The sequence below is a fragment of the Colletotrichum paranaense genome (genome assembly GCF_030867605.1).
Source record: "Colletotrichum paranaense strain IMI 384185 chromosome Unknown Scaffold_4.1, whole genome shotgun sequence".
NCBI lineage: Eukaryota > Fungi > Ascomycota > Sordariomycetes > Glomerellales > Glomerellaceae > Colletotrichum > Colletotrichum paranaense.
The window spans coordinates 2,240,225-2,259,157 of record NW_026848962.1 but is presented as its reverse complement, the minus strand read 5'-3'; the positions used below and the strand labels follow the sequence as shown (position 1 = coordinate 2,259,157).

At 50.8% G+C, this 18,933-nt stretch overlaps 7 protein-coding genes across 7 annotated transcripts; 2 read left to right on the top strand and 5 right to left on the bottom strand.

The window, feature by feature from the left end:
* Nucleotides 1-1,549: 1,549 nt before the first annotated feature.
* CPAR01_05758 (uncharacterized protein) lies at nucleotides 1,550-3,412 on the top strand (the record flags this gene model as incomplete). Its single annotated transcript, XM_060490034.1, has 1 exon — nucleotides 1,550-3,412. The coding sequence occupies one exon, from the start codon at nucleotides 1,550-1,552 to the stop codon at nucleotides 3,410-3,412; it is 1,863 nt and encodes a 620-aa protein (XP_060351500.1).
* A 572-nt stretch (nucleotides 3,413-3,984) lies between these two features.
* CPAR01_05757 (glycoside hydrolase family 76) lies at nucleotides 3,985-5,523 on the top strand (the record flags this gene model as incomplete). The annotated part of the gene is made up of 3 exons (XM_060490033.1): nucleotides 3,985-4,558; nucleotides 4,617-4,861; nucleotides 4,927-5,523. The coding sequence occupies 3 exons, from the start codon at nucleotides 3,985-3,987 to the stop codon at nucleotides 5,521-5,523; spliced, it is 1,416 nt and encodes a 471-aa protein (XP_060351499.1).
* Nucleotides 5,524-5,798: 275 nt separating this feature from the next.
* On the bottom strand, nucleotides 5,799-7,349 carry CPAR01_05756 (uncharacterized protein; the record flags this gene model as incomplete). The annotated part of the gene is made up of 3 exons (XM_060490032.1): nucleotides 5,799-6,592; nucleotides 6,653-6,933; nucleotides 6,994-7,349. 3 exons carry the CDS (start codon nucleotides 7,347-7,349, stop codon nucleotides 5,799-5,801), a joined length of 1,431 nt encoding a protein of 476 aa, XP_060351498.1.
* Nucleotides 7,350-8,845: 1,496 nt separating this feature from the next.
* On the bottom strand, nucleotides 8,846-9,340 carry CPAR01_05755 (uncharacterized protein; the record flags this gene model as incomplete). Its single annotated transcript, XM_060490031.1, has 1 exon — nucleotides 8,846-9,340. The coding sequence occupies one exon, from the start codon at nucleotides 9,338-9,340 to the stop codon at nucleotides 8,846-8,848; it is 495 nt and encodes a 164-aa protein (XP_060351497.1).
* Nucleotides 9,341-9,547: 207 nt separating this feature from the next.
* CPAR01_05754 (uncharacterized protein) lies at nucleotides 9,548-9,766 on the bottom strand (the record flags this gene model as incomplete). The annotated part of the gene is made up of 1 exon (XM_060490030.1): nucleotides 9,548-9,766. A coding segment is annotated over one exon (219 nt), but the record flags the coding sequence as incomplete, so codon positions are not given.
* Nucleotides 9,767-9,990: 224 nt separating this feature from the next.
* On the bottom strand, nucleotides 9,991-11,507 carry CPAR01_05753 (C6 zinc finger protein; the record flags this gene model as incomplete). The annotated part of the gene is made up of 2 exons (XM_060490029.1): nucleotides 9,991-11,232; nucleotides 11,469-11,507. The coding sequence occupies 2 exons, from the start codon at nucleotides 11,505-11,507 to the stop codon at nucleotides 9,991-9,993; spliced, it is 1,281 nt and encodes a 426-aa protein (XP_060351495.1).
* Nucleotides 11,508-12,392: 885 nt separating this feature from the next.
* Nucleotides 12,393-14,287, bottom strand: CPAR01_05752 (uncharacterized protein; the record flags this gene model as incomplete). The annotated part of the gene is made up of 8 exons (XM_060490028.1): nucleotides 12,393-12,895; nucleotides 12,946-13,013; nucleotides 13,073-13,446; nucleotides 13,505-13,572; nucleotides 13,636-13,672; nucleotides 13,735-13,919; nucleotides 13,971-14,109; nucleotides 14,162-14,287. The coding sequence occupies 8 exons, from the start codon at nucleotides 14,285-14,287 to the stop codon at nucleotides 12,393-12,395; spliced, it is 1,500 nt and encodes a 499-aa protein (XP_060351494.1).
* Nucleotides 14,288-18,933: the final 4,646 nt, after the last annotated feature.

Sequence of the window (18,933 nt, the reverse complement as noted above, 5' to 3'; positions counted from 1 at the left end):
TCACTGCTGGTTTACTTGTGAATAGTGAGGATTGTTTTTAAAGTCATGAGCAAGGTCCAGAAGTGGTCAGCATGGTCCGCCTCTCATGTTGAAGAGGGCTGGCTGGGTTTTGCCGCCTTCATGCGGTCTTGATCCCAAACGGTTCATGCGGCTGTAACAAGAACGCATAGCTGAGCAGGTCCATTGAAGGCTGACATCTTCGAAGCGTCCGCGTTCGGTCCGCCCTACTGCGATTAAGTGGTACTGGTGCTGACGAGGCCATTTGGGAAGAAATAGGGCTGAGTGTGATGCAGGCCATCCTCAAAATGGTTAGATATTACCCAACGAAGTGGTCATTCGGAAGAGGATTCTCGTAGACAATGACCAATAAACTTACTCCGCAAGGCGGAGTGAGACTGTTCCATTTCCTGCTTGGCAGAAAGGCGGGCGGGCGGAGACGTCAAGTCGCCGTAGATCTTGCTTTAGTTTTAGTCTGGCACACACACGGCCTTCATTGGCTTAACGTCTAAGCCGCGAAACCAAGTTTCCTGACCACATAGAAAAACCTTCACGGAGACCTCAAGCATCTGTACTACCTATTCAAGGGACCTACCAACACCTACTGAGCACCGTGAGTGCCAAGCTAATGCTCGAGGCTTATGGGACATGATGCAGATGACCTGAAGCACATCTGGACTCAAACATGGCTCACGAATGTAGAACAACAACGGAATTGTTCACAATGAGCGAAGAAGCACAGGCACTGACTCATTCATATGCCTCAGATTCAAGAGTGAGGCCGCAAGTCTGAAAGTCATGGGACGGTCAATGATATCCATGACTAAATCTAAAAGAGACGGCAATGTTTGACGAGGGACCACGTCAAAGTGAGTCGTCGCATCTTAACCAAGAAACAGCTAGAAGTCCTATTCGTGTGAGGGAGTAAGAAAGTGAAAGTTCGAAGTTATTACCGACTTTGTCAACTTGTCAAGAGGGCTTCGTTTCATAAGTCCTCTCAAAGACGAAATCAACTTAGCTCATTCACGTAAATTTATCGCCAATGTCACAACTTATTTGACGGTAAAAATCTGGTTTAATATTGTTCTCACCGATGAGAGTGCTTCATTTTACCAATCTGTTGGGAACGGTGTGTTTCGATATGAACACAACCATGAGTGCATATGCACGATCTTGTGAGGAAAGCCGCAGCAAAGCCTGACTGTCTCACTGTGTCACAGATTAAGGCGCTTCCATCCAACGATTGGCTCCAACAAGCGGCGTCAGCCTTCGATCTAGATTCAGCGAATTGGACTATGCCACATCCCGTCATGCGTCACGCTGATTCTTGGATCCATTGGGCTAGCGCCGCATACCGATTTCAGTTGAGTTCCAGGGTAAGCGGACATCGGTGAGACGATCCAGGCAGCCTCGTTTCTGCCTGAAGCTTCACGCGGCTTCATAAAGTACCTTGCCTCGCGAAACATCGCAAAAGACTCTTAAAGTCAAGGCTGGCCCCCAGTTTGTTTTCTTCACCAGACTTTTACAGCTCAATTACGTTGTGAAAGCGATCATGAGTGAACTCTTTAGGCTCACCAAAGCCTCACTTCTTACCAGCGCTACTGGCGCCACTGATGCAACGTCTCAAAAGTTATACCAAGGACTCAACGACTTCTTGGAACGTACTGCACCAGGATTCAAATTCTTTGCAACTTGGCTTAAACTCGACATCACCACAATCATCCTCCTAATAACCCTGGGAGGAGAATTGCCAAGGGCTTTGACGGGCATTCAAAAGCTGGGAACTCAGATCTACTGGTGGATTACCCGCTTCTTCACAGCTTCCATCTCGATAGGGAGTAACGACAAACTCAACAGAGAGGTTCTCAACTGGCTAGGAGCGCACGTTCTCACCCGGCAAGGCACTCGTGTCCTAACAGCCCGAACTGAGGTGATCCAGAATGAGGCGTGGTATTATCGGAAGCCTATCGAGCGAGACGACCTCCATCACGAAAAGAGGGTACCAGTGCAATATTTGCCAACTTTTGGTACAACCTGGTTTATCTTTGAGGGAGGGTTCTTCATGGTCCGAAGAGTGTCTAACGTACGCGTCGGCTCTGCGTACACCGGTGTTCCGGATGAATACTCTGCCGCCCCGGAGGGCGATGAGCCGCTCGTCGTGATGCGCTTGGGGCGCGCTGTCCAGCCCGTCAAAGACTTCCTCAACAACTGTCGGCTCTTTGCGGACAAGCAGCGTGAAGCTTTCATCACGGTGAGGGCAACAAAAAATCAGTATAATCAAGAGAGTTGGGACACCACTATCCTTCGACCGATACGGCCACTAGAAACCGTACACTTTGACGAGAAGACGAAGACAGAGCTTGTCAACGACATCGAAACGTATCTCAACCAAAAAACCAGGAAGTTCTACACGGAAAGAGGGATACCGTACCGGAGAGGCTATCTCTTCTACGGCCCACCCGGTACAGGCAAGACGTCTCTTTCCCTTGCGCTAGCAAGCTACTTCAACCTTGAGCTCTATCTGCTCCATATTCCTAGCATCAGAGATGATAACGACTTGGAGAACCTATTCACCGCGCTGCCGCCGAAATGCATCGTCTTGCTGGAGGACATTGACGCGATTGGAATTCAGCATCGCAAGAAGTTCGAGCCGGATGATTCCTCATCGGAAGACAGTGACAGCAGCGCTAGTAGCGCAAGGTCTTTCGGGCGATGTCGTTGTACTTTATCAGGTCTTTTGAACGTCTTGGATGGAGTTGCGTCCCAAGAAGGCCGCATCGTCTTGATGACGTCCAATGTGGCTCACAAACTTGATAGAGCGCTCGTAAGACCAGGTCGTATCGATAGAATGATATTTCTAGGGAACATTTCAAAGGGAAGCGCCAAGGGCATGTTTGAGCGCATGTATCGACCGCACCTGTCAACCGAGACTCTCCCAACGGACAAAGATGACGAGGCTCTGAAGAAGCAAACCTCGGAATTCGACAAATTGGCAGAAGGATTCAGTTCTCAAGTCCCAGACGACATATTCACCCCGGCACAATTGCAGGGATTCTTGCTCAACCATCGAAATGCACCGGAACAGGCCGTCAGGAGCATTACTGCATGGGTTGTAGAAGAGAAAGCCGCGATGGATGAAGCGCAGCGACGGAAGAAAGCGGCAAGCGAGCGGAAGGCGAGGAAGAAGAAAGCCCTCAAGATGAAGGCGCTTAAGGCACTGGCTTCGGAGTCCGACAGTGAAGGAGCCAATGAGAAAGCTGGCGCAAAGGAAATTAAGAAGGCCAAAGGGGCCGTGGGAACGAAGACCAAAGCCGCTAGCGACCAACCCCAGAGGCTTCCGGCTGACGGGATAGGGGAAGAGAAGGCATCTGAGGATGCAGAGTCGCGAGTTGAAGGCAAAGAGCCAACTGAATGATTGATGATAGAAGCAGACATGAGGTTAGCGAACGGCATCTAGCATAGCATCGGAGTTACGGCAACTTCAACTTCTGGTCAGAGACTGTATTTGAATCGGAGTTGCTATGGTCATCAGTAATCGCCAGAGTAAATACGAGCAAGGCAACAGCTTACTTCTTGACGTAATAGGCCTAGTGCTGGTGATGCCAAGAGGATTTCGATCGAAGGCGGCTAGCCGATACAGCACAAGGGGTAAACAACCCCCGACTCGAATGTAAGCGATGTATGGAATTCCGCAAGAATATTTCGAAATCCGCTTTCTCCCTTTCATGCACACAACTTCGATTCTTTTCGTCGAGAGATGTCCTCACTAACGTCGTTGTCTCTATAAGCCGGACTACGTCGTACGAGGCTGGGAAACGTCAACTACCCAACTAGCCCACAGGGAGTTTGATGTTGTTCTCTGTGACCTTGAACGCGCTTTTCTGACTCACTTATCGACACTCGTTAATCATTCACCTGGCCTCGATCACTGCGTGAAAGTGTCAATTTGAGCTCGCCAAATCAAGACTCTCTATTCACAATTGCATCATGGCATCTCCACTCGTTTCAACCCTCTTGGGGGCTCTCCTGCTACTGGGCAACCTCCCCAATGTCGTCGCGGAACTTGATATCAGCAGCGCAGACCGCATCAAAGAATCATCACGATCTCTTGCTAAGGACCTTATGACGTTCTATCAAGGCGACAAGCCTGGACAGACTCCGGGTATACTTCCGTGGTCGTCTGAGGATGTTAACAAATACTGGTGGTACTTGAGTGGCAGCTTCTTTGCCACCTATCTCGACTACTGGCATTTGACAGGAGACGACAGCTACGCGGCTACAGTCAGCAAGGCACTACAGTTCCAGGTTGGACCCGAAAGCGATTATATGCCCCCTAATCAGACAGCTAGTCTTGGAAATGAGGATCAATGTTTCTGGGGCACGGCTGCTCTTATGGCTGCCGAGTATGGGTTCCCCGAGGTGGATGGAAAAGCGAGATGGATCGACCTTGCGAAGAATGTGTGGACGACTCAAGCATCGCCTGATCGCTATGATGAGACCTGCAATGGTGGCCTTCGCTGGCAGATTCCATTGTCCAATAATGGATATGAATGGAAGCATAGTAAGTTACGGTGCTTCTTTTAATAAGACTAAGTGCAGTCAAAGCTAACCTTACATAGCGGCCTCCAACGCGTGTTTCTTCAACCTTGGAGCCCGGCTTGCTCGGTTCACTGGCAACACAACTTACTCTGACTACTCTGATCAGAGATGGGACTGGCTCACTGGAGTCGGTTTCGTTGACACTAGTAACTGGAAGGTCTACGACGGGGCACTTGCAGAGAACAACTGCACCCAAATCGGGAAAGCTCAATGGTCTTACACACCAGCCATGCTCATTCAGGGCGCAGCGTTCATGTATAACAACGTAGGTCTTCCTATCCGAGCATAAGTCTCGAGGCTCAGAGAACCATATGACTAATATCGGTGTAGACAAACGGCTCCGAAATCTGGCGTGACCGTGCCGCGGGACTCTCTGACACTCTGTTGAAAGACTTTTTCCCTGACGGCGTCATTTTCGAATCGGCTTGCGAACCAGCTGAGGGTCGCTGTCCCACTGACGCCCTTTTCTACAAAGGATTTGTGCACCGGTGGCTCTCCTCGGCCACTCAACTCGCCCCTTCCTTGGCAGACACATGGCTTCCGGTCTTGAAAACTTCCGCTGAAGCTGCGGCCAAGCAGTGTGAGCCCGGAAATTCGGAGATCAACAATCGCTGCGGCTTCTATTGGACCAGTGGCAGATTTGTCGACCCTATGACGGCTGACAACACTACGGGTATTGGTGAAGGGTTGAGCGTTCTGGCTGCAGTCTCGAATCTGCTCATCAAGGATGCCAAGGCACCGATCGTTGAGGCTGCTAATAGTGGCGGAAGCACTGGCAACTCTCCTAGCGGCACGACCGGGGGGTCTTCGCCGACTTCGACTACCTCGACGACGGCTAATCCAGGATCAGGAGCTGGGAAACTTGAACTGGATATGAAAATTCCTTTCCTCATCTCATCATTCATGCTTCTGGCTTGGCACCTCTGATTTCAGGTGACGGACTCAGGGCTCAAAACACATATATCTATCCTCAGATGAAGCTTAGACAAGCGTTAGAACAGTCACGTGGAAGACGAGCGAAGGCGTAGGATTCGAACAGGAGTTGAAGATTAAAGATGTAGAGATTGCTATAGCAAGATACTAGTTTGCCACTCATACAAAGTAAAATACGGCCCCATTTAGCCCTTGCGCCCAACCCAGTCAGTTCCGTGACATTATGCATCATTCCGTCGTAAGCGTCGTAAGTGTAGTCCAAACCCCGCCTATCTATGAGACCTCCTGGCTTGACCGGCAAACCCCAAATATTCTTGAGTATCTTGCAGTATAATACCAGATTCCTCCTCGTTATCCATGAGATACCTCGGCATCGTCGCCGATCCCATTCCGATCAAAGTGTTGTGTATATCCTTGGGATTGATTGTGTCTTTTGAGTAGTGACCTTGAGTAGGGTAGTCAAAGGGGAGGACCTGGTCAGTGTCCATGGTGTAAGAGTGGTAGTCGGATGGCACAGTTGATACGACGTCAAAAACGGGCTCAAAGACTTCAAAGCCTGAGGCGTCGAGGCTGTCAAAGTCGTCCACCGTGCCGGAGTGAGAGTAAGTTTGGTAGTCTGCTGGAAGTTGCATGCCCGCGTAGTTGGCCTCGACGGGTCGACTCTTCGATCGGGTCTTCCGAGAGTCGTGTGATGAGGAGGTGACGCCAGATGTGGTAACGTGTTGTGTAGAGTCTGTGGCAAGAGACATGTTGTCCATGCCCCAGTTCTGGTCTTGGTAGCCAGAGTTGTGATAAGTATGCGAGCTGTATCCGTGGCCATTTCCAATGGTCCGGCTGTATCCACCGGAGCTTGCAGAAGGGTATGCGCTCGAGGCATCTGTTGATGATGCACTCGGGCTGGATCCGGAAAGCCTCCGGTACTCGCGAGATCTCTCCGAGTCTGCATCGCTTCCGTCAGAGTCGTAGTGCGTGGCGTACCCCCTTTCCCATCTATCCACTGCCTTTTCCATCGCATCAAACATGAGCTGCGTAGGCAAAAGACAGGGAGAATAGGCGTCGTGGTCTGTGCCGTTCAGTTAGCTTGTCATGTCAACTACTTGTAAGTGCGCTTGAGTCAACTTACAAATCTCCACTTTCTTCGCCCAGTCTTCCTGGCCGGGGTAGAGCTTCATCAGAAGCTTGTGGCGATACTTGTAGTCGAGCGATTGCCCACTTGCCCGCACCGAAATGTTCTCCAGAACCCGTTGTTGGTCCTCGGAGAGCAATGGGGGCTCGTGAAGCGACCACACCTTGGTGCAGCTGCGCGAGTGTGATGACTTAGACTCCGCTGGCTTTGAGCCGAATCGGGCTCCACAGTGATGGCACTGCTTGTCACTTCTCAGATGAACTCGCTTGATGTGCTCGCTGGGTTGGGTAAGTCAGAACGCCATACCTGCATGACTTGGACAGGGGTCGTAAACTCACATCAATTTACCGATCCCACCCTTGATGTTTCCATCAGTACAGGAGTTTCGGACATGAGTGAATGCTGCCGGGTTTTTGATGAAAAGAGGGCAGGCCAAGTTGACGCTCTTCTCATCAACGTTGTCCTTGGATTGGTGACGGTGCAGGGGTAGACCCATCTCCCTCCTGAGCTCCGTCATGAGGAAGTCCTTCATGCTGGACCAACCCATTGGTGACTGGGGAGTAGGTTGTTGGATAACATCGACAGGGACATTGGTGCTAAGTTTGGGTCGCTTGACCTCCAAGACCTGGCTGGACTTGCCGTGAGTGACAGACTCACGGCTTCGCTGCCGGACTCGCTTGCTGTTCTCGCCCATGATTGCTAGACGGCCAAAAGTGTGGTTTTCTTGGCTCCTGAAACGCTGCGAGGTTCTCTGTGACCTCTTCTCCTATCTGGTAAATGCGCTGAACACGATGTTCAGTGACCTTGGCCTCGGTTTTGAATCCTTGCTCGGAGAGCTTGATGAGGTTTGCCGGAAATGTGGCTTGCTGTTCCCGAACCCACGCTTCTGTGAGTCTGTTGCTTGGTCCAATGTACTTTGGGTCGCTGCTGACAACCGAGCCGAGTGAATATGAAGGCTGTTGCTGCCGAGTAAAATGACCCTGCGATCTTGTAGATCTACCCTCGACCGGATCGCCAAAGTTAGTTTAACTCTCAATGATTATAGCGTAGTTCCATGGCCAAGGATATGGTTTGGCTTACACCCGATTGGGGATAACTCACCTCTTTGGCGTGTTGTTGAGCACCATTCGGTTCAAGTCAGATAGACATAGAGAGCAGCCATCAACCCGGAACTACACACGAACGCGCAAATACCGGATCCTAGATGATGGGAAAAGACAACAAAGAGTCTTGAACAGCTTGAGAACACTCTTGAAGGTGAATTCAGAATGAGAGAGGAAGAGGGAGTCGATCCATGGCTCAACGGGGCGGCTTACGACTAAGAAGCAATCTTCGATCGCAATTGCGATCAGGGCATCCCGGCCCCGTCCGCCACCGCCAACAAGTGCCGTTGGTCGCAATTGAGAATGTGGAAGGGGTCCAAAATGAAGCAAACATGTCTCTTGAATCCATGGATTGATTTCCAATCGTTTTGAGGCGATTTGGGTGGGTTGTGGTCGTTCGACATGGCTTCACGGGTGGTCTGGGACGGGATTTTGGCATCGGATCTCACTACGTGGGAAGATTGAACCCAGCAACGATGTTCAACTCAGCGTTTTTCATATGCAAAGACTGTTCAATATTGTTTCTGAATAGTCTCTTTGTGATTGGTCGTAAAAGAACGAGTATTGATTTGCTCTGGCAACTTGCGCACTCGCTTGGCGTCGAAGGGGAGGTCTGGGAGCCAACCGTCCGCGCTTGCATCAAAGAAACCCACGACTACATGTACCCGAACAACACGCAAAAGGATTTCGATCTTTTCTACCACGAATTTGGAAACTCTGAAACTAGTGCCATTACTTCAAATCGAGCCACAATGAGCCCTAGATCACCGTCCAGGGTCGTTTAAATGGTGATCCTATGGACGTGCCCTCGGAGAATTAGCTCAATAGCGCTAGACTCATCCAGGGACCAGGAGTCTGGAATGCTTCTATGGATATTCTAGTACGTGGAAAGGCCAGCGTTGCATCGGCAAGCTTCAAGAGAAGGATGATAGACTTCTTCACCGCCTGATTTAAGGTTTTTTACAGGAGTTCTCAATGGACGAACCCTCTCTATGTGGAACAGCCGATGGATTCCTGTTCCGAGCCTACGGTCTCGTGACAAGGGGTTCATGCGGGCGATCTTGGATCAGGGTTGACGACTTGGCCATCACGAAGGGGTGATCGCAAAGTCGCAAAGTCGCAAAGAAGCAGGAGCAGTTGCACTGATTCTGGAGATGTGAGAGAGTCCCCAAACCCGGGGTTTCGGCAGAGTAGCGGTCAGAAACTGTGTTCCCCTGGCGGAAACGGCCGTGTGAAGTGCGCTTCTGTGCAGGCCTACTACTAGTGGCCAAGCGGACTGGATCTCTGCTGTTCCGGCCGTCGCCATTCTGCCGCTCCGGATACTTCGACGTGGGGTGGTGTTCCCAACGACGGGTAAAAACATCTGCCCTGCCCTCCATCTCTCTACCACATAAATTACATAAACCAACCACTCGTTTCGATTGTTTCGACATGGATGCCCAGTAGGATGATTGCCACACCCTTGCTTGGATCCGATCCACCAAAGACCGATTTGCTCCGTGTCACTGGATCTGTGCTCCGCTGGTCCCATACCCATCGATTCCGAGTCGCTGGGTCGAGGTAGGACAAGACGCCTCGCCATTGGAAGAGGCGCAGCAACCTGCGACGCTGCCCCTGATTCCGATGGAGACTTTGAAGCGGTGTGAGCAGGCTTGAAGCAGTTTACCCATGACCGCGGTACCAACAACCAGGTTTGCCAACGACGAGATTGGCATCCCGGATCCTTCAAACCCTAGTCTTCAGTCCGCGGCGCAGTCTTGCTTGTAATTCGCGCTGGAGTCGTTACTTGTCAGTCACAAAAGCCTTTACGAAAAGTGGCCAACTTACCTTGACGAGACGAGCAATTACAGGATCGGATGCAGGCTGACGTAGGACGCGCAAGATCATGCAGACGTAATCTCTTGCACCAACAAACTGTGAATGGTTGCACGATTCCGGCGCGAATCTGTGTCGCCGAAAGAAGACGCCGCAATATGGACCAGAAGCGGTGCAGAGATCCCAACCTCCACCCTGTCCTCAACGCATTCGTCTGGTCACCTGCTCTTCCTTCGATGGAGTCGATGCTGATCGGCCCTGGCGCTCTCAAGTCCGTGGAGTGATGTTGTCGGAAGGTCGCCGAGAGGCTGATGATGATGGTTCGCTCGCTATGACCTATTAGGCCACCGCCCTTGGTCGGCAGCGAGCACCAATACGTTGAGAAGCGTTCTTGCGATACGTCAAGAAGGCGAAGCTTCAATCAATCATCTTTTGAACTGAAAGCACACCGTGGTCGACGGACCCCGGTTTCTTGACCTGTTCGGCTGGCCACTGAAGCCATTGGGCGTACTGAGATGGTAGAGTAACGAACAGCCCTTTCATGAGATGCTCCGACCAGCCTTGCATGAACCAGAAATGTTCGAGGGTTTGAACCAGGACATTGAAGTGCCCTAGCAATATCAGGGATAGCGCTTCCTTTTGCTGGATGCGAATTACAAAGTCGTCGCTCATGCTATACAGCCATCGCATAACGACTTCAAATCGGCCCTGGACGTGCGCCTCCGGCTCCGCTTCGGTGCCAAATGTTTGCTTGAAGCAGTCCTTGAGCAATTCAAGTGAGATCGTGTACATTTGGCGCTCGGGCTCAGGCGTGGTGGCCACCAGATCGGCGAGCTCTTCGAACCGTTGTTCCCATGAAACCATCTTGTGCACGGGGTCAGGCAGTGGCGGACAGTGAGTCCAGGTATGTTCGAAAGATATGTTTCCGTCATCCCAGCCCGCGATGATGGCTTGTATACCCATCTTCTGGACGACTATACGGACTCCTCGGAGTAAGCCCCACCAAGGAACCTCGCCGTCCGCTGCGAGGACTAGGAGATGCCCTGGGCTTGGCTTCTTCGCAAACGTGTAGAGGCAGACGAGCACTGTGGTATGGTATAGCGCTTGACAGTTGTCTATATTGATATTCGGCATAAGGTTCGTGATCGCCGGTAGGGCACTTGTGGAGTGCCGCTCTGCGAGGGTCTCGTACCGCAGGGCCTCTGCTGGCCGGAGTCTAGCGAGGTGCTGTGCTGAAATCGCCAGAACCATGTGGAAGACGTATTGATGTTGGAAGCCCAGCCGGGGCACATATTCTCGCCATACACGTGCTTCACCAAGGGTAATTGCTGTATGGCACATGTAGTGATGCAGGAGTTCGAGATCGTCCCGGTTTAACACCGCGGGGGCGATGGAGGAGAAGGAGGGCTCGGCAGACGTTGTAGGGGCCGGTGTACGCGGTGTCTTGGTAGCATCGGATTCGGAGGCAGTCGGTGTCGGTAACTTCCGGACGGCGTCCCAGTCCTTCCGAGGACGGCCCCGTTTTCGCGGTGCCGGTGGCGGCGCCGGTGGCGAGAGGTCGGTAGGAGATTGGGTGAGTAGGTTCGTGGGCGGAGGAGCGAAGTCGCAGTGCATCGAGAATCTCAGACAGTTGCCGCATTCAGGCTTGATCTCATCGCACTGTCAGGTCCATTACAGTCAGCATTGATTACTATGCAAAGTCCAATTGCGCGGTATGCGTGGGTAGACAGCGATCCAGCGTCACGAGAAGGTATGGGGACACGCGCCTTGACTTTCCTCCTTTTACAGTTGTGGCACCCATTGCGAGACTTCTTATGAGATCTTCTCTTATTCTTACGACACGTCCCGCAGCAGCAACCACTGCCGCTCGTGTGCTTGTCCGACGCCGTGCATACTGATGCTGTCGGGCCGGTCTCGTTCTGGCCCTCGTTCATGGTTCGCGATCGTGTGGCGGCGCTCGTCGAGCGTGGATTCGGTTAGGCTGGGTAGCGGTTAGGTAAGGTATGGGACGGTAGCTCGAGCGGGACGGCCTCGTCCATTCCTACGAGCGCATTCCGCATATGACGTCGCTTGGCATCAGTTTGGGGTAGCTGGGAGTCAGCATTGGATTAGTCGACACATAATCCAGCGCCTCAAAGAGCTTGAAGAATTGCAGAATGTCGACTTAGCCAGCTCCAAAGCTGTTCGGCAACCTCCCCGCACGTGGGTCCACGGCCTCGCTTTCGGGGTCTCGGATGATTTATCGTATTTGATCCGAGAATTGATCCGGTTTGATTGGCTGAGCGGCACTCACTCTCCCAATGAGTTGAATCCCTGTACATCAAGATCTCATCAATTGAACCTTTCTTTTTTCGACTCACTGCAGGCTGCTTCTGTGCTTGGCCTATGAGACTCGAATGAACGTATTCAATAATCTTGATTCGACCGGGCTCCGACTTCTCATATCAGACACAACAGCAAACATCGTCATCCAACTCAACACCTGAGCCATGATGCCCAAAATCAATCCTCCATTGACATCCTGAATTCCGCCGCAAAATGAACCTCATGGATAACTCTCCACCAAGTTGGCGCAACAGAGATGAAGTCCCTTTTCTATCTCAAATCTTTCACTGGCGTTCAATAACAAGTATGATCGTCATAGACCCCAGCTTCATGCAGCGTTTCAGTCTTACAGCTGTTAGCAATCAAGGCAATTAAGGTAGGTACGTCTAACAAAATTGATGTTCTATTGCATTCGAGTAACTTCTATATCAAATCTGGGGTATCAACCTCTAACCTTATGTATCAAATGGGTATCTCTAAGTCATGCACGCGTTCTACATCCAGGTCTTCGTATTAACGACCCCTCTCAAGTCTAACTCGTACTCTGCATTTGCCTCTCTTCGGAAACTCCTAATGCTCATCGGGGTCATCGGCGTTCTAGGAGCCTGCAATGTGGCGCTATCTCTCCACGGAGGCTGATAACTTAGCGGCTGTAATGGCGCTGGTGGCAGTGGCTTCATCCTCGGATCGAGATGCTCCGAAATGTGAACCTTGATCATGAATGAGTCCTCTGAAGGCGAGGGCTCGGGGGATGGTACCGTTCGGGGCCGTGATGTGATGACGGGAGCTGGAGCAACAGGCTTCTTGTCTCCGAATGAAAGCCGGCTGCTTGCCCTGTTCAAAGTTTCCTTGACTTCAACCGTCGGGCGTGTGCCTCGGATAGTCGTGAGAAGTCCCGGAATCTTCTTGAGAAGAGGTCGTAATGCAGGAAGACTACCGCACATCAAGGCGCACGAGATCTCGGCCATGCTCCATGTCACCACATCGACGTTATCCCCTGGCTATGTCAGTCCTCTGCTTGGGATGTGGTCTAGCGCCTAAACTTACATGTGGTGTCATAAGACTCAGCAAACAGTAAGAGCCAGCGCAATCGCACAATGGAAGTGATGCATGCGCTGAAAGAGATCTGAGTCAGCCGAAAGACTCGAAGTTCCAATGCAGCGCTAGGACTCACAATGATCCAAGACTCAACATGAAGCCAACCGCAATCTTCTTTTTGAAACCCAATTGGAGCCTGCTGAGCTGCTGGATGGGCATAGCAAAAATGACGATATCCTCAACGATGCTGAGAATTGCGCTGGCCATAGCAACGGCGTTGACATTGACGCATTTGCGCTCGATAGTTCGGTCCCAGATTCCAGCGATGGGGGCACATTCGAACATGATGACAAAGAGAAAGACCAGTCCATGGCCGACGAGGAATACAAATACCAGTTTGTTGATGATTTGGAACTTGCGATCGGGGAACACGCGGGCGAAAAGGGCAACGATGGACAGCTTTGCTAGGATGAGGACGACGACGTAAAGCATTTGAACAGCGTAGTAGAGCTATGATCAGTCCATTAGTGACATTGAGCTTCGTAGTCGCGCGGCATGTTCAACTTACTTGAAGAATCTTCTGGGCATTTTCCGGGTTCACGTTCCAGTAATGAAGCCCGAAGCCAAGATCGGCGGCTTTGAAAAGTCAGCAACTGAGTTGTACCAAAAGCAATATAGACGACGGCGTGGAATACTCACTCGCAACTACGCAACCAAGGGTGGTAGCTAGTATAGCCTATGATAGATATCAGTCGCTGAGGACTAGGTGAAGTATAGTTGAGACATCAATCAACTTACGGCAGTGACTATCGTCATCCAATCATCGAGCTCTAGGCGGCTTGCTATAATCCATCTCGAAACCAATCTCAATATCACAATCGGAAAGGTTATCACGGCCAACACCGCCACGACCAGCTTGATTTCGGTGTCTCGAGATGGATGAGGGTAAGGACGGCAGAGGTCATCCGTCATATAAGATAATGCTAAAATTCATCAGCAAAAGCCAGGATAGGTACGTCAAGCTGAGAACTCACACAGCTGATCTTGCCAAGTACACGATGTTTGCACGCATCCAGATAGTCCATCTAGGAGGGTGACGTTGGTGCAAACACATGAGGCGATGTTGTCTAATCCGCAGCCTGAACTGAAAAACGCTGTCGTAACACAAGAGACCTGCCATAGGGTGAGATGAAGTTAACTGGAGGCTGAAGGTATCGACACTTACGGCGCATTGAGGGATCTGAGACATGAGCTCTAACGGAGAAGTTGCTGCATTCGTGCTGTCTTGGCCGAGAACGGTACCTGCTACCCAAGGTAGCAGCGCAAGGAACCACCGCACGTGGTTCTTCATGGTTATATGAAACGTGGACGAACCAGAATACGGGGACCTATCGAGTTCTTGTTTATCTGAAGAGGGTTATCCAGCCCGAATATACGTCTCGGGAGACTCGGGGCATCGTTCCTAAATGCGGCTTTCGGCGTCTCCAGCAAGCACGCATGAGACGGGAGTCGAACCAGAGGAGAGCTTGGCCTTGAGATAAGTATGTTGATTTTCGTGCCTCGGACGGACTTGACAGCCCGAATCCAAGATTCGAATGCCCTTGGATATCCGTAAACCGTTGGTCAATGTCTATTTCCGACTAGGTCTTCATGTACGCGAGCCCTGCGAGTCTGTCATCTGCATCTTGGCAGAGAGCCCAGAAATACTACACATGCATGCAAAGCGTCTGATATTGATTCGACCCACGCGAGTATTCTTGAGTTGGGGTTACAATAGTCTCCGAACAAGGCAAAACGCTATGAGCCTCGCAGCTCAATTCGGCATGAGCGACCACGATGGTGGGCGGGGTGTATCTAAGTCTGAATCATGAACCCTGGTGCCGGCAACGAGGTCCATTGGTTCGTCCGATGTCCGCTGGGTCGGGGTTTCAAGTTGACATGCCATCTAGTGAGCCCGTGCAACCTTTCCGGCCATCTCTCTGGGTCACTGAGAAACGGGTGGGCAGATCATATTGCTTGATCAATATAAAGAAACTCAAATATCGTAGTGGTTTTTGACGGTTTGCTGCAAGCAGCACTCTATCGACCGATCCACTCTGGCGCAAGCGGCCCTGCTTTTGCTTCATGCACCCGCACGAGTTGACAAACACCCCGCCCGCTATCACATTTCGGCTCCATGTGGCTAACCACGTGTAGAGCGCGTGCGATTCAAGTCCGCGCGCGGTGATGCCCTCACAAGGGGGGATGGTTGTGGAGCAATTGAGTTGAATCACGTCAAAGTCCCCACGCGATAGTCGCAAACGCGGGCCCGGACTCTGAAGAAAAAGCGATAAAGAATCAGGATATTGACGTAACCTGGAGGCGGGATATTGATTGAGCTATCCGCAGCCACACCCGCAAATATGACAAGTCATATCTTCCTTCTCAAAGTTGAGCTTCTCAAAGGTCATGTGCGATGGTGCGACCTTGCGGAACCACGAGAACGAGGAGCTCGGGTCGGCGTGAATTGGCCCAGTTACGCTAACGCCACAGCCGCGCTTCTCTTACGAGGTGTTCCCTGAGTCAAGCGCCCGCCTCAAGCCACGCCAAGTGCTGCAGATTACCTGGAGTAATCAAGGGGTTTTGGAACCAAGCTTTAGCTCATCATCGTAAGGTGTGATGCAACAGACGGATACCGTTGGTCGGCCTTCCGCGTACTCCGGACTTTTTCGGCCGGGACCTCTACCATGGCGTGGCCACATGCTGCACACCGGTGTGACAACAGTTGCTTAGCGTGCTCCAAACCCATGGCAAAGACGTGCTGCCGCATGCCTATTTTGCACTTAAACTTTGAGGCAAGGGCTGCCCCAGCTGTAGAAGCCGTTATCTCTCGTGCACTGGCTTGGGTTTCCAAACCTGAGCAATTTAGCACTCAGCTTGCGCCTACCTCTAGGCTTGGCTTGCCTTACCTGGCGTTGCGATTGTGAGAGTTTACTAGCTCAGGCAAGTCATTAACCTTGGCCAATCCGGGGTTGCACAATGTTTGGTCTTGGGAAATGCTCGCTGTTTCTGGTAAAAAGAAAACTAGCCCAGACGGAATAATAATCAATTGACTTATGACGACAGGCTTCAGCCGAGGAATCAAGATACGCTTGCTACCGACAAGAAAGTAAACTTTCATCCAGCGCAATTGATTGATCAAATGAAAGACATAGCGTTGCATAATAATCGTGAAAGGAGAGCCAAGCGAAAGCAGTCTTGGCACTGTGCCGCCATGCCGCAGCCCTCCCACGCCGATAGCGTAGCAACGGCATTGAAAACTGTAGGAAATGAAGATTTGACACTTGCGTAACCCTATCGGTCATATCCGCAATCTGACAGATGATGTGACAAGAAGGCAGGATAGCATTATCTTCATACCCATGGCGTTCAAGTGCGTGCCTTTTCCGACATGACCTTGATTTGTTCAATCACCACTGCAATTGACCGGGCTTTTCCCCAGCGATGCACTCCCGTCATGCCGAATCCACTCTATGGACTTCTCCCGCCGGCGGGAAGCATCCAGGTCCTCAGTGTCAGATCAGGCGGTGAATCGAGCGTCCTGGAGGCGGGTTCGGAGGCGGGTTTCCAGGCGGGTTTCGAGTCATTAACTCCCGAGACTCCTCACGACTGCGTCTTTTCTGCACGTGGAACAGGTTCTCATTAACCTAGACAATGAAGATGATTCGTGCGAGCTTAGCAGTGGAATCGCGATGTTGAGGTGCCTTGAATCAGTAGTAATTCACCGATTGCGACATTTGCTCATAAATTCACAGATTCCTTGCGCCAATGTCGATAGATATGTTCTGTATCAGTCCGAATGTTGTTGACGATCTAATTCACTAGCTCCACCAACTAGTCACGAGACATTCGTAGATAAGTAAGTAGACGGCCCAGAGGTGATCAGATGACTATGTATATGAGAGAGTGTCATCTTTTCTTGAAACAAGTGAAGAAAAGAGGCATTAAGTGCATGGTGGTAAATCTCGAATGGACTCCGTTGGGACTGGAAGTGTCTCTTGGTCGTGTCAATCTCGATGAACACAATAAGACTTTTCCAGTCTCACCGGTTGTTCCGTGGGAGAGCTGTGTCTCAACATAGGTGCGTGTACTGTACTGACCGGTCCCCCATCGATGCTAAGCCGGAGTGAGGCTTCGCCTTGAGTCCTGAACCAGCCGAGTGAACAGATTATTTGCTACCGCCATATAAAAACGGTAGTAGTTCACAAGATGTTAGCCCCAAAAAGGCTGCTGCATTTCTTCACGACAGAGATTAATACAGTCAGATTCTGTCATTGGTGAAATACATTGAAGGCTAAAAGAACTTCATCTGGCGCTAGGCAGACAAAACTCAGCCACGTACAACTAGTATCAGGCCCGCTTCCAATCAGTACAACAGTTGAACCAGTGTAAAACACTAACCTTCCGTTCCCGAGTCGTTCTGAAAGAATATCAAAGATCGGTTTTCATGGAGCATTCATGTCTCGGAAATCGAAATCCAGACCTAGATACATTATATCACATCTTACACTTTGGATTAGGGCGGATCAGACTCTGGCGAGCTGCCCTTCCAAAGAATGTCAGACTGCTTCTACGCACTAAGCATGTATACAAATATCACGCCTCAAGCGGTGTGATGACGCACAAGGACCAAGCCTCGTCAGCGTGCTTGCCAGCGTCCATGAAGAAGTTCCAACTCCTAGTACGGCCATGCTCTGATGTGCAATAACCTCCCCACTTCTTTGGCTTGAAGACCTTATCAAAAGGCAAATGTCGTCGAGTCTTGAACCATAAGGAAGATGGAATTCGAACTTGCTCGATCAGCTCACCGAGATAGCAATGGACTGCTGCAACATGTTATGGTATGACATTGCAGATCGCTCTTAGTGTTCTTAATTCAAGGTATGTTGGCCAATGGCAAAAGAGCCAAGAAGAACTGGGTAAAGATCAAAGTCGCAAATTATTTATCATTCATCAAACATAACATTACCTGCGTGACTTGACCCATGTCCTGCGATTTCACCATCGTCGAAAGATGGGTACCGTGAACCAGGGTGCTATGGATGGTAGCTGCCTTAACTACGACCTGAGGGAGCATTTGCGGTGTTGTCACTAGTATCAAATATGTCTCATTATCTTAAAAAGACGCTGACACCGCCAATGTAGTTGAGTTCGGATGCCATGACATGAACGCGCCACAGGTGGTTATAGTCGCGAGATTGTATTGGAAAGAGTTCACGTCTTGTAGGATGAAAGGGCATTCGCATCTGCCATTGGATTTTGGCGCTGATGAGATTCTTCAGACTGCCCTCGGCGAATCACTTTCTGGAAGTGAACTGGAATCAGAGCAACGCCTGGGAACCTCGATATTGAGGAGGAAAGGAGCATGCATGTATGCCTTCCTCAATCTCCAGAAGTCCTAACAACCCGCGCGCGTACATTCGAATCATGTCGTAAATGAGCGACTGACAAAGACGAAACAAAGACTGGCATAATCTTATGAGAGCCAGAATGAATCTGATGTTAGCATCTTTCCGTAAGGTAGAATGATGCAGGTAGTCTCGTGTATCACAAGGTCAAAAACAATGTATTGCTGACAAGGATGCATCTTCCGGATTTGGGTGCCGATGAGCATCAGGGTGCCTTCCGTACCTTGATATGCGCGTCGACTAAAACACCTTGTTGCGGAATACGTGGTCTTACTGCTCATTTTCCCTCGTGTCCTATGAGAAGCCTAATAGGGTCCCTTGAATCTCTCCCTTCTGCGGCCAGCCGAGGCATCAAGACCCTGTCCCTCTGCCCGAAATATTTCTTATTCATCACCATGCATTCCGACGTGCATCCGCCCATCAGCAATTGGCCCTTTTGACAGAGTGATGAGCACGCCTATCTTGTCTCGGCGGTAAGCGACGATTTGTCCGTTGGGCGTTCTCTTGTGTCGCAGGACAGAAAAACCAGACCAACGGTAACCAGATATAG